The sequence below is a fragment of the Phoenix dactylifera genome, unplaced genomic scaffold, assembly GCF_009389715.1.
Source record: "Phoenix dactylifera cultivar Barhee BC4 unplaced genomic scaffold, palm_55x_up_171113_PBpolish2nd_filt_p 000097F, whole genome shotgun sequence".
Lineage (NCBI taxonomy): Eukaryota > Viridiplantae > Streptophyta > Magnoliopsida > Arecales > Arecaceae > Phoenix > Phoenix dactylifera.
Genome location: NW_024067681.1, coordinates 1,370,900 through 1,382,680, shown reverse-complemented (window position 1 = coordinate 1,382,680; position 11,781 = coordinate 1,370,900). Strand labels below are relative to the sequence as shown.

At 37.4% G+C, this 11,781-nt stretch overlaps 2 protein-coding genes across 2 annotated transcripts; both read right to left on the bottom strand.

Annotated features, from left to right (window-relative positions):
• Positions 1–2,736: 2,736 nt before the first annotated feature.
• Positions 2,737–4,612, bottom strand: LOC120104765. The gene is made up of 3 exons (XM_039116515.1): positions 3,525–4,612; positions 3,300–3,423; positions 2,737–3,212 (listed from the first exon to the last, which is right to left on the bottom strand). The coding sequence occupies exons 1-3, from the start codon at positions 3,869–3,871 to the stop codon at positions 2,826–2,828; spliced, it is 858 nt and encodes a 285-aa protein (XP_038972443.1). The 5' UTR covers positions 3,872–4,612; the 3' UTR covers positions 2,737–2,825.
• LOC120104771 lies at positions 4,052–11,597 on the bottom strand. The gene is made up of 5 exons (XM_039116526.1): positions 11,552–11,597; positions 5,441–7,706; positions 5,047–5,358; positions 4,862–4,961; positions 4,052–4,780 (listed from the first exon to the last, which is right to left on the bottom strand). Exons 1-5 carry the CDS (start codon positions 11,595–11,597, stop codon positions 4,052–4,054), a joined length of 3,453 nt encoding a protein of 1,150 aa, XP_038972454.1.
• Positions 11,598–11,781: the final 184 nt, after the last annotated feature.

Sequence of the window (11,781 nt, the reverse complement as noted above, 5' to 3'; positions counted from 1 at the left end):
TTTTTTACTAATGAAACCGTGAGTCATACTATTAAAACAAATATAATAATTTTTATTTTTATAATATACTTTATATATACATGTACTACATAGTCAGGTGATATATACGAAATAATTTAATTATCTAACAAATTAATATACAATTTTAGATAAATTGATATACAGTTTCTAAAACATGATGTTTATTAGTATACAATATATAATCAAATGATACGCACTTAATAAATTAGTTATCTAATGACTCTACATATATCCAAACAAATTTATATATAATTTTTAGAATATCATATTCACCAATACATATTGCATAGCCAGGTGAGATGTATTCATCGACTTTCTAGTACATATTATAAGCCTCTTTGATGTACACTAAGCAGTGATCCAATACATACCTTCAGCATATATTTTATCAGTACACACTACTAGCCAAATAGTACACATCAAGCAAATTAGTCATCTAGCAAGCTAGTACATACTTCTAAATAAATTGATACACAGTTTCTAAAACATCGTGTTCATCACAATCAGTACATAATATACAATACACAATATTAGAATATAGTTTGCCGCTATGGCAGGTGAAGGCGAAGCAATGGTGTAGGAGCCTAAAATGTGGATTGCAGTTTTTTGCAGGGTTAGTCAATATACTTATTGGAGAAATAATTCACAATATCGATATGTTAGTTGACATTAAAATGGTAAAGAAAAAGGAAAAATACTACAGTTACTAATAGGGTTGTTAACGGATTAATTATCAACCCATGTATGGGCCTGATAGGTAGCTAAAAGCGGCAAAAAGTGATTTGATCCATCAATCATGTTAGAATCCATTGATTGATTGATTATGCCCAACTTAGTCGGCCTTACCAAACTTCATCAGCCTCCTACTCTATGTAAAGGCTACTCTAGTACATTGTAATAGATAGGCAAAAATATAATTCTCTTCTCTTATTCTTCTTTTTTCAACAAATCTGACCCATCATTCCAATTCACATATATATGACCAGCAATAAATAGATTGGATTCGAACTAAATAGATTCGAATTTAAAAAAGGTCGATCTGCACCTAGTTTAATCTACTTATTAGATGGATTGGATTTGAATTTCGGACTCTTAACTCATTTAATAATTGGATCAAGTTGGCTTAACCCATTTGTATCGCATCCACTTACTGCTTTAAATGCCACTTACCTCTTTTAGAGAGTTTTAAGAGCACCCTTTTATTCTTTGCTCTTCTTTCTCTCCGTCTCCTTCCCATCTTCCCTTCTTATCTTGTGCGACTCTGACCGCCGCACCCTCCTCCGATGTGTTCTCCGTTGTCCATGGCCAATGATATAAGGAGCTGGTGTTCTGCGACCAACAATATCGCTAGGATCCAGGGCCTTTCAACTAGTACGTACCATAAGTACAAAACACTACCAGAAAACACGCGTATAGTGACGGAGATTCCCGTCACTATACCGTGTTTCCGGTTACTAATATGGAATTTGTGACCGGAGCTCCCGTCACTGACTTCGTTGCAAAAACACGCGTCGCTAAATTCTCCGTGACGGCGGCGATTCCCGTCACTAACCTCCGTGACAGAACCGCCGTCACTAAGCCGTTACAAATTCAAGAATTAAATATTTAAGAAATTATGTATTTCCCGTCACTATCCAGTTGCGGAGTTAGTGACGAAGGCAACTTGGTCACTGATTTTGTCACAGAATGCGGTCACAAGTTTGGTCACTAATCTGTCACGACCTTTAGTGACAGATTTAGTCGTCACAGACATGGTCACACATTTTGTCACTACATTTGTCATTAATCCCGTCACTGACCTAGTGATAAGTTTACGGTCACTAATTGGTTACAAACGCGCTGAGCAAAATCAATTTTTATTGACCAAAATCCTGTCACTAAGTTTATGACTGCTCGTCACAATAGTTGGTAAACAATTTAGTAACCAAAATTTGGTCACCGATCACAATCTAATAACCTGGTACATTTGGTACATTGATTGGCACATAATAATAATAACAATAATATCATTAATAGCAAAGGCATTCAACATTACGCAAAAGTCATTTTAAATGTCATTCAAAATTGGCATCAACATGTCCTGAATCCATCAAAATCAAAGTCTAAAAATATGTCATAAAGATCAACAGAGATTTCATTCCTCCTAGGAATGCAAAGACCTATCATCTAAGGCAAAAACAATTATAATGAAGCATGATCAGCAGAACCAGAATCACCATTACTCCCCCGATCTGCATGCCTTGGTCCAAAGCCAATCTCTTCTCTCATCTTTTGAAGAACCTCCTCTTGCCATTTTTTCTTTTCCTGCTCAAGAATACGTAGAAGGTCTTCATGAGTGTACAGCTCTGGAGCTTGACTTGTAGAGGTGGAAGCAGATGATGATTGCCCAATAATTCCAGTGAGATCCTCTAGGGGACTAAAGCCATAGACATGGCCATGAGTTGGGACACCAGTTGCCTCAAACCACAAGTCATAATCACGTGGAGGAGCATCTGAGGTGGAGGCATCACCATATTTTTTGGAGTATTCAGCTGAATACTTTGCCTGCCAGTTGATTTAAAAGAAGAGAAAAACATTATGGTGGATCAAACAAGAGATAAACATGAGCAAGTTCAATAATATTTATGAATCATAAAAAAATTATACTTACCATGACAGCTTCACTTCTCTTATCTACATATCCTCCCATGCCTTGCTTTGTCTTATGCGTCCGATTAAAAGATTCAACTATTGTTGGCTCCCTGCCTAACTTTAATTTCTACAAAAGAGAAAAGAAAAAATTCATTAACATATAATGGGCTAATTTAAGATGACTGAACAATAATATAAAAATTATTATAGAAATCTAATTGAATAAAGATATGTACCAATCGTTCGTCATGATTCACAAATGTGATTGATCCTCCACAGTGTTTAGAGATGCTACCGTTCTTCATGGTGTTTCTATTATTTTTGTTGGCTTCTGATTTCTTCTTCCATTTTGGAGAGATCCAAATATCAATTAGCTTATTCCAATTTTCTCTAGAGATCCAATTAGGGGGTTTATCACGGGCTTTGTTTAAATCTCCTTTTGCTTCCAGAAGCTTTTGGCTTCTGACCTTCCCTAATGAGGTTGTCAATCGTCGCTGACAATGCTTGTTCCAAACTTCATGCACATGATGCAATTGTCCTGGAAGAATTGTGTGTATCTCCTAACAATATATAGATCGCAAGTAATCAGACTTACTATTTGTTAAGGGCAAAAGTTAATGATAAGAAATATAAATTAATTACATCACCTCAAATTTGTTCCACATTCCAACTTTAGCATGTGTAGGGACCTCCCTCCATGACAACCACGGACCATTAAAAAATTGGCGCATGATAGCAACAGCTTTGTGACTGACCTCATAATCAAGAAACCTGCAATTTAAAAAATATTCATTAGAAAATAAATTAAATACTTTAAATGCAACAAACACATAAATTCAAATTAGTGATATAAGAAAGTGATATTTTCATACATTCCTCTTTTGCACCTAACAATCACTTTTCCATTTGCATCAACAGGGGCTTTAAGGGTTGGTTCTGGGCCATTGCTCTGTCTTGGATCAATTCCAAGTTCATCATTCATCTGATCCTCATTCATTGTATCCTCATGATTTTGCACTGCACCATTCATTTCTTCATCATTTATTTCTTCATTTGCATCCAACTCTTCAATCATGTCCCCATCAGGAATGTAATCATCATCATCATGAAATTCCTCGACACGCTCAGGCAACCTAGGAGGTTGAGGAGGAACTTGAGTAGCAGCCAGTATTAAAGCTGCTTTTCCATTACCTATTGCTTTCCCTTTTTTCTTGGCCATAACTGCACAACAATAAAAAGTTATAGTTATTTCACAATGTAAATGTCAACAAATTCAATCAAAGTAAAGAACAATCAGTGGACCTGTTGCTTTCTCTTTGCTCTTTCTCATGTCTGCACAACTATAATTTATAAGTCTAAAATTAGTTATATTAGCATTCATAAATATGCATGTTGTATTTTAATCTTCCTCAGCCTCATGCTCCTCTTCCTCAGTTTGTTCATCTTCAAAATCTTCTTCTTCATCCTCAAGATCCTCTTCCATTTGGTTAGTTGTCAACTCAATTTCTGCTGCATCAATATCTTCTGCATCTCTATTAACACCAACCAAAATGTCTGGGTCATCAAGCTCATCTGTCATCGAGATTGGGGTAGGAATCCTGTAGTTTTCTTCTTGATAAAAATCAGAAAAATTTTCTTCTGTCCCACTAGGAAGGAACCTACCTCTAGCTTTTGTCTTAATTACTGCCCACCACAATCTTCGATTCTTCTTCTTACCTGGGTAACCAGTATAGAACACCTGATGTGCTTGTTGAGCTAATACAAACGGATCATTGGTTGGAAGTCTTAGTTTGTAATTGATCTCAACGAGGCCATGTTGAGGATGCACTTTCATACCCTTATCTCTGTCATACCAGTCACATTTGAATAACACTACTTTATTACCAATCCCAAAATAGTCTAACTCGATAATGTCAACCAACATCCCATAATAGTCACTCTCAAAGTCATTGTAACTGCTTCCCTTAATGCACACACCACTGTTGAAGGTTCTTTTATCCTTTCCATATTCTTTGGTGTGAAATCTGTACCCATTCACAAAGTAGCCTTTATAACATTTAACTTTATTCCCAGGGCCATATGATAGGTCCTTTAAGCGCCCATCAACATGATTTTTACTGTCATTAACCTAGCATGATAAAAATAATATCGTAAGAATAAATCAAGTGAAAGTCTAATTTATTATTATATTTATGAATTTACAGCTCACATATGATCTAAACCAAGCCGGAAACTCCATTTCGCGTCGTCTTTCCAAATCAATTTGGCTTATATTTGGACAAGATTGCCGGATATAATCATCAAAATACCTACAAGACAAAAGCTATAATCACATATATTGTACTCCATATGCATTTTTAAGCATGATTATAATTAAGTACTTGTGTAACTTACTTTCCAAAAGGTTGAACCTCCACACAATTAAGAAGAACATATAACTCAGCAGCATTAAACTCCTGAGTAGTCAAATGCCTTGCAGAAGGTTTTCCAAAAGGTCGACCTTGATGAGTAAAAATGGATAGACGATCCACGAGATCAAACTCCCCTTCATCTTCATTACGGGGAACTTGATTTAACCTTGTTTGTATAGAAGGCTCAAAATAATGCGAACAGAAAGTTGATATTTCTTCTATGATGTAAGCCTCGACAATAGAACCTTCAATCGATGCTCGATTCTTTACCTTCTGCTTTATATCATGCATAAGCCTATAAATAAGATTAATATGTTAATTTCTCAAATTTAATGAATACAAAGAAACTATATTAATGGATTTACAGAAATTGTTACCTTTCAAAGGGGTACATCCATCTGTACTGCACGGGCCCCCCAACCTTAGCTTCATAAGCTAGATGAACAGGTAAGTGCTCCATTGAGTCAAAAAATGCAGGAGGGAATATCTTCTCAAGTTTGCAGAGAGTTACCACAATATTTTTCTCAAGAACCTCCATATCTTGGACACGCAAAGTTGTGCTGCATAAATCTCTAAAGTAACAGCTTAATTCTGTCAATGCATCCCACACTGGTGCTGGCAATACTTCACGGAATGCAATTGGAAGCAATCTCAGCATGAAAACATGACAATCGTGACTTTTTAACCCGTAAAACTTATAATCATCCAGGTTAACACACTTCGATATGTTTGAAGCATATCCATCAGGCAGTCTTAACCCTTTCACCCACTCGCAGACCTCCATTGCTTGGTCTTTGGACAATACATAGGAAGCTGGAGGCTTAACTAGCTTTCCATTAACAAATTGAATCCTCAACTTAGGACGCTTGCAATACAACTCCAAATCTTGCCTTGCTTTCACATTATCTTTAGTCTTCCCTTTTACATCCATACAAGTGTAAAATATATTGAGAAACACATTCCGAACAATATGCATGACATCTAAATTATGTCGAATAAGTAGTGTATGCCAATAGGGCAACTCCCAAAATATGCTCCTTTTCACCCAATTATGATCTTTACCGAATCCAGGAATGGTGTGCTTAGGAGCTTTCAAACCAAAAGTTATATTAGGCAAAGCAGAGATCCTATTTTTCAACTCCTCACCAGACAGTCGACGAGGTGGGGGGTCTGTCTCTATTCTACCATTGAAGAAACTATCAACTTGGTATCTGTATGCATGGTCCATGGGCAAGAATTGACGATGGCAGTCAAAAAAAGAAGTCTTCCCACCATGTTGTAGTGTAAATGTTTTTGAGTTCTCCATACAATACGGGCAGGCCAACTTTCCATGCGTACTCCATCCTGAAAGCATGCCATATGCAGGAAAATCATTGATAGTCCATAATAAAACTGCCTTCATTTGAAAATTCTCTTTTCTAAAGATGTCATAAGTGGTGACCCCTACTTCCCATAATATTTTAAGTTCATCAATCAAAGGCCTAAGCAAGACATCAATACTTTTGCCAGGGCTCTTAGGTCCAGAAATGACTAAACTTAGAAAAATGTAGGGTCGTTTCATACATATTGATGGTGGAAGATTGTAAACTGTTACGAAAACTGGCCAACAAGAATAAGGACGAGCTGATTGGCTAAAGGGGTTAAATCCATCCGTACATAACCCAAGTCTAACATTACGAGGCTCGGTAGAAAAGGATGGATGAATGCGGTCAAAGTGCTTCCAAGCCTCCCCACAAGCAGGATGCACCATCTCATCTGAATCACCTCCCTTCACATGCCATGACATGAGTTCAGCCGTTCTGCTTGACATAAAAAGCCTCTGAAGTCTTGGTGTTATTGGAAGATATCGCAACCTTCTATAAGGAACATCTTTTCTTCTACCACCACCATCATTTCTTCTGAGTTTATAACGAGGATGACCACAAATAGTACACTCAATTAAATTCTCTGTTTCCTTATAGAATAGCATACAATTATTCTCACAAACATCAATACTTGTATACTCCAACCCCAACTTCCGAAGCATCTTCTTTGATTGATAGAAATCAGAGGGCAGCTTCTCACTTTCCGGCAACATATTCTTCACTATTTTCATGATTCGATCATAGCAAGATATACTCATATTAAATTCAGACTTGCAATTTAATAATTGACTAATAGCAGATAACTTAGAGTGTTTTTTACACCCTTCCCACAAAGGTACTTCTGCATCTTTCAACAAAGAATAAAAATCTGCAGCATCCTTGTTTGGTTCTTCCTCATGATTAACTTCAAATGCACTTCTCAAATGAAGTTCCTCTTCTGGACCCATAGCTTCCATCACCATGGTTCTATATTGCTGACCATGTTCACAACCAACATCCATTGATGTGGATGCTTCTACTGCACTTGTACTTACAGGAGCAACTGCACCAAGTAACTCCCCATGTGCAAACCATGTTGAATATCCCGGTGTAAACCCCTTTCTCAACAGATGAACATTGACCGTATCACGGTTAAGAAATTTCTGGTTGTCACATCTTATACAAGGGCATCTAATCTTATCACCACTACAATACTCTAACTGAGTAAATGCAAACTCAAGGAACCCTTTAACTCCATCACAGAACTCAGCTCTTATATTCAACAACTGACATAGTTCCTCTAAAAATCAAAAAAATAAAACAACATAAGAAAGCCTAGAAAATATTAGAGAGATGATAAAAAAAGAAAACAACATAAGAAAAACCGAACCATTAAAAACACGAAAGGCAAGATCGTAAAAAATGTAAAAGAAACAAAAACTGGTATGATATTTATGAAGATGAGAAGTTATCATAAGCATGACAAAAATAAGTCATTCAATCTTGTCCCAGCATCATTGACATTAAGAAGGCATTCAATCTTTACAAAAAGCTGAACATAAGGAATTAACCTTTACAAGTTATCTGTTCATTCATCTAATACCAGCAATATTCAAAAAGCATTTAATCTTTACAAAGACAAGGAATACAAGTCAAATCATCCAAATTTACATATGGAATACTATCTGCTTCACATAGAACAAATGTGAATATACATGATCGCCTCTGATGCTAGGAAAGCATGGTACTTCTTAGCAAGCTTTTTGACCAGCTTCTTGATTGCACACTGGAAATAACTCACAACCATGAAGCAACACCACTTTCCACCACTTTCCATTATTCCTTGCAGATGAACAATGATTGTAAAAATGAATAACATGACGAAAAAATTAAAATCCATGAACTTTACATAATCCCAACCCATCAACCCTCAAAATTTCAACAGCTTATTTTTCAACAGAGCTTATTTTAAATTTACAACAGAGCTGGCAAAAGAAACCATCAAAGATCTAAAATACATGAGCTTATTTTCATATGAAATTACAACAGAGCTGGCATATGGGTTTAAGATTTTTTTAAACAGAGCTTATTTTAGACAAGTCTCTCCACTCAAGCAAGTTGGACTGCAAATGGACAACAAGGAGAACATAAATCAAAGTAGCAATTAAAATTTTGAAAATTCTAATTCTATCAGCAGAGTAACAAATAGATGCATTTACTAACCAGAAGAACACCTACATACATACATACCAAAACCAAAAAAGAGAAGGGATGAAAAATCCCTCCTCTCGGGAAACATATGTTTAATCAACATACAAATGGCAGTGGGATCGAAGAATGAGAAGAAGAGGGCAACGGCGGCCTGAAGAACTTGGATAAATCAGAGAAAACCCTAAACCTAATCGCCAGATGGCCATAGAAGAGGAGGGAGGAGGGGGGGGGGGGGGGGGGGGGGGTTAGGTTCTTACCGCGGGAGTCTGAGCGGGCTGCGGGTTCGGAACGAGGGGATGCGAAGGGCGTCGAGACGACCGGCTTTGCAGCGGATGGTGGTGATTTCTCCCCGCCGATGAAGGTTTACAGGGGCGGTAATGCGCCAGGTTGGGGTCCCGAACCGGGGGGGCGAGGGAGTGGGGAAGAACTCGAGAAATCAAGGGATCAAACGCCCGGTTGGTTTGGATCGGATCGAAGAATGAGAAGAAGAGGGCAACGGCGGCCTGAAGAACTTGGATAACTGGATCAGAGAAAACCCTAAACCTAATCGCCAGATGGCCATAGAAGAGGAGGGAGGAGGGGGGGGTTAGGTTCTTACCGCGGGAGTCTGAGCGGGCTGCGGGTTCGGAACGAGGGGATGCGAAGGGCGTCGAGACGACCGGCTTTGCAGCGGATGGTGGTGATTTCTCCCCGCCGATGAAGGTTTACAGGGGCGGTAATGCGCCAGGCTGGGGTCCCGAACCGGGGGGGCGAGGGAGTGGGGGCGGGGGGGGGGGGGGGGGGGGTTCGGCGGCTGCTCTCAGCGAGGGAGGGGAAGGGAAGGGAAGGAAAAGGTTAGGGTTTTTGTTAAGTTGGTTTGCAAGCCAAATTGTATATCTAAGGCTGATTTGGGCTAAATCGGTTTGCAAGCCAAATTTCATATCAAATTATTTTTTATTTATAAGGCTGATTGGACGGGACTTGCAAGGCAAAAATATTTTTGAACTATAAAGCATGGTAAAAAAATTTTATAAAGCAGGAAACTTGCAATAGGGGTGCAAATGGGTCATGGCCGACACCATGAGATTTTAAAATGAGAAGAAGAAATTTGAGTTTTATAGAGAGCGATTGGAATTTGGATTATCGAAGAAATTTGGGCGGAACGGCGGGCACACTTAGTTTCATTTTGGATATTCCTCCTTTTATCTTTTCTTTTAATTTAGGTTTACTCAAAAATAATATTTTTAATATTTTTGGAATTAAAAATTAAATTTGGTGACAGAAATTTTTGTCAATAATCTGTTACTGCCAAAAATAATCTTTTAAAAATTTATAAATACTAGGGTTACTATATTTGTGACGGCTACATTTGTCACTGTCTGGTTGCAATTTTGGTTATCATATTGCTGACAGATACCCCGTCACTATGATGGTCACTAAGGTTTGGCGCCCATCCCACCCGCGCATTCTGTAACCGGTCTGTCACTAAACGGTCACTAAGTTTACACCACGGTGACCAAATTTCTGTCGGTCACTAAGCCGTCACAAATAGTAACTGATAACGGTCCGTCACTAATTTCCCGTCACTATACGCGTGTTTTCTGGTAGTGAAACTATTTCCCACCATCTCCTCTCATCAGTTGTGGCAACTAAGGTCGATTGGTCTCTTTGGATTTTGATTCCATCCTTTCTTTTCGCATCGCTCTCATTCGCATGAGCTAAAAGATTTATTCCTTGATGGACGAATGGATTAGGTTCGAGATCTTAGTTTTTTTTTTCCTTACCATGTTCTAAGAGCAATGGATCACTTTTCTTTTGTTTGAGGGGCGAATTCCAGATAATTACTTGAATAGCCTTGCTAACAATGGCTAAGCAGCTTCAACCATCCATGGTTGGCATGGCCCCATTATCCAAGTCCACCGTCGTGCTTGCTAGCCTTGTGTGCCTAGTCAAGCTGTTAAACAAGTTAGGAGAGTCTATCAGGTTATTTGATTATTATACGTTTAGGTTTGAAATCCTGTCCTATTTAATATACAAGTCAATTTCAAGTTTGGGATTGTCTGCCCTAATCTGTATCTGACCCGACCTGGCATGATTGCCATCCCTAAGCTCCAAGCTCATCTTATCCTATAACGAGCAAATCAATCAATTTATTTGATGCAAAACCAATCTCAATTTTTTCTTATAGATCAAATATATTCTATTGGGGCGTGGCCATCAATATCCAATCCTTATCTACATTTAAAAAAAATCTGGTATCAAGCTGAGTTTGCAAATTTATTCAGTTTGATATAGCTGTCTTCAATTCAAAAGATAAATAAGTGATAATAATAACATATTATGCTTCCTATACAATATCATTTTTGATTTGGTGGATTATATCCTTAATAATCAAAGTAACAGTTATTAGCATTCACTAAAAATATGAGTAAATGGATGCAATTATATCTTTATCAACTTTCTATATGATTATGTAGCTCTTTGAAATAACAACAAAGGTGGGAGATTTATATACTCATGAAATAATATTTTGACCACAAAATTTTAGTATATGGTTTATATCCATAAAGTATCCATATTTGTCAATATTTGAAACATGCCTGAATCGATCTAAAACAAATACAAATACAAGTAATATTTGATTAATATCCAAATTCAAACACATATTCATCCAAGAAGAATAGACATAAATTTTGGATATATTGATGTTTGATCTGTCTAATTTATTTCAACCGTACATGTTATTAAAGTTTGAGGTCCTTTAAAATTATTATAAATTTGGTTATTATTTCTACTTATATTTTATATAGTTGAAATAACTTTAATTATTTATATATTGTACTAATTTAGGCAAGAATATTTCTTCTTCTAAGTTTGGGAAGGCACAATAGCTTTATACGTCTTTGTATTTCTGGGTGGATGAAATCGAATCCATAGGATTTGATTATCAGAAACCTCTTGGCATGTTAGCCTCTTCTCGTCCAATTCCATCATGCTCCATTGCCCTAGCTTGGTCGATGCTCTTTGGACCCTTCACCAAATAAGCCTCCCCCACTTTGGGGTGGTTCTATATACACCCCCCCTATTGCTCAGGACACCCCCCAAAATTAAAAAAAAATTAAATACTCTCTACACCCCCCCATTTGCTAAGGACACCCCTAAAAAATTAAAAATTCCTAAATTAC

Excerpts from the sequence above, each read along its gene's own strand:
- LOC120104771 (XM_039116526.1), bottom strand. The coding sequence starts at position 11,597 with ATGGAGCATGATGGAATTGGACGAGAAGAGGCTAACATGCCAAGAG. Across the intron at positions 5,359-5,440 it reads TGGATGTACCCCTTTGAAAG|GCTTATGCATGATATAAAGC; the intron begins GTAACAATTTCT and ends TCTTATTTATAG. Across the intron at positions 4,962-5,046 it reads GAGGTTCAACCTTTTGGAAA|GTATTTTGATGATTATATCC; the intron begins GTAAGTTACACA and ends TTTGTCTTGTAG.
- LOC120104765 (XM_039116515.1), bottom strand. The coding sequence starts at position 3,871 with ATGGCCAAGAAAAAAGGGAAAGCAATAGGTAATGGAAAAGCAGCTTTA. Across the intron at positions 3,424-3,524 it reads GTTAGGTGCAAAAGAGGAAT|GTTTCTTGATTATGAGGTCA; the intron begins GTATGAAAATAT and ends TTTAAATTGCAG. Across the intron at positions 3,213-3,299 it reads GAATGTGGAACAAATTTGAG|GAGATACACACAATTCTTCC; the intron begins GTGATGTAATTA and ends ATATATTGTTAG.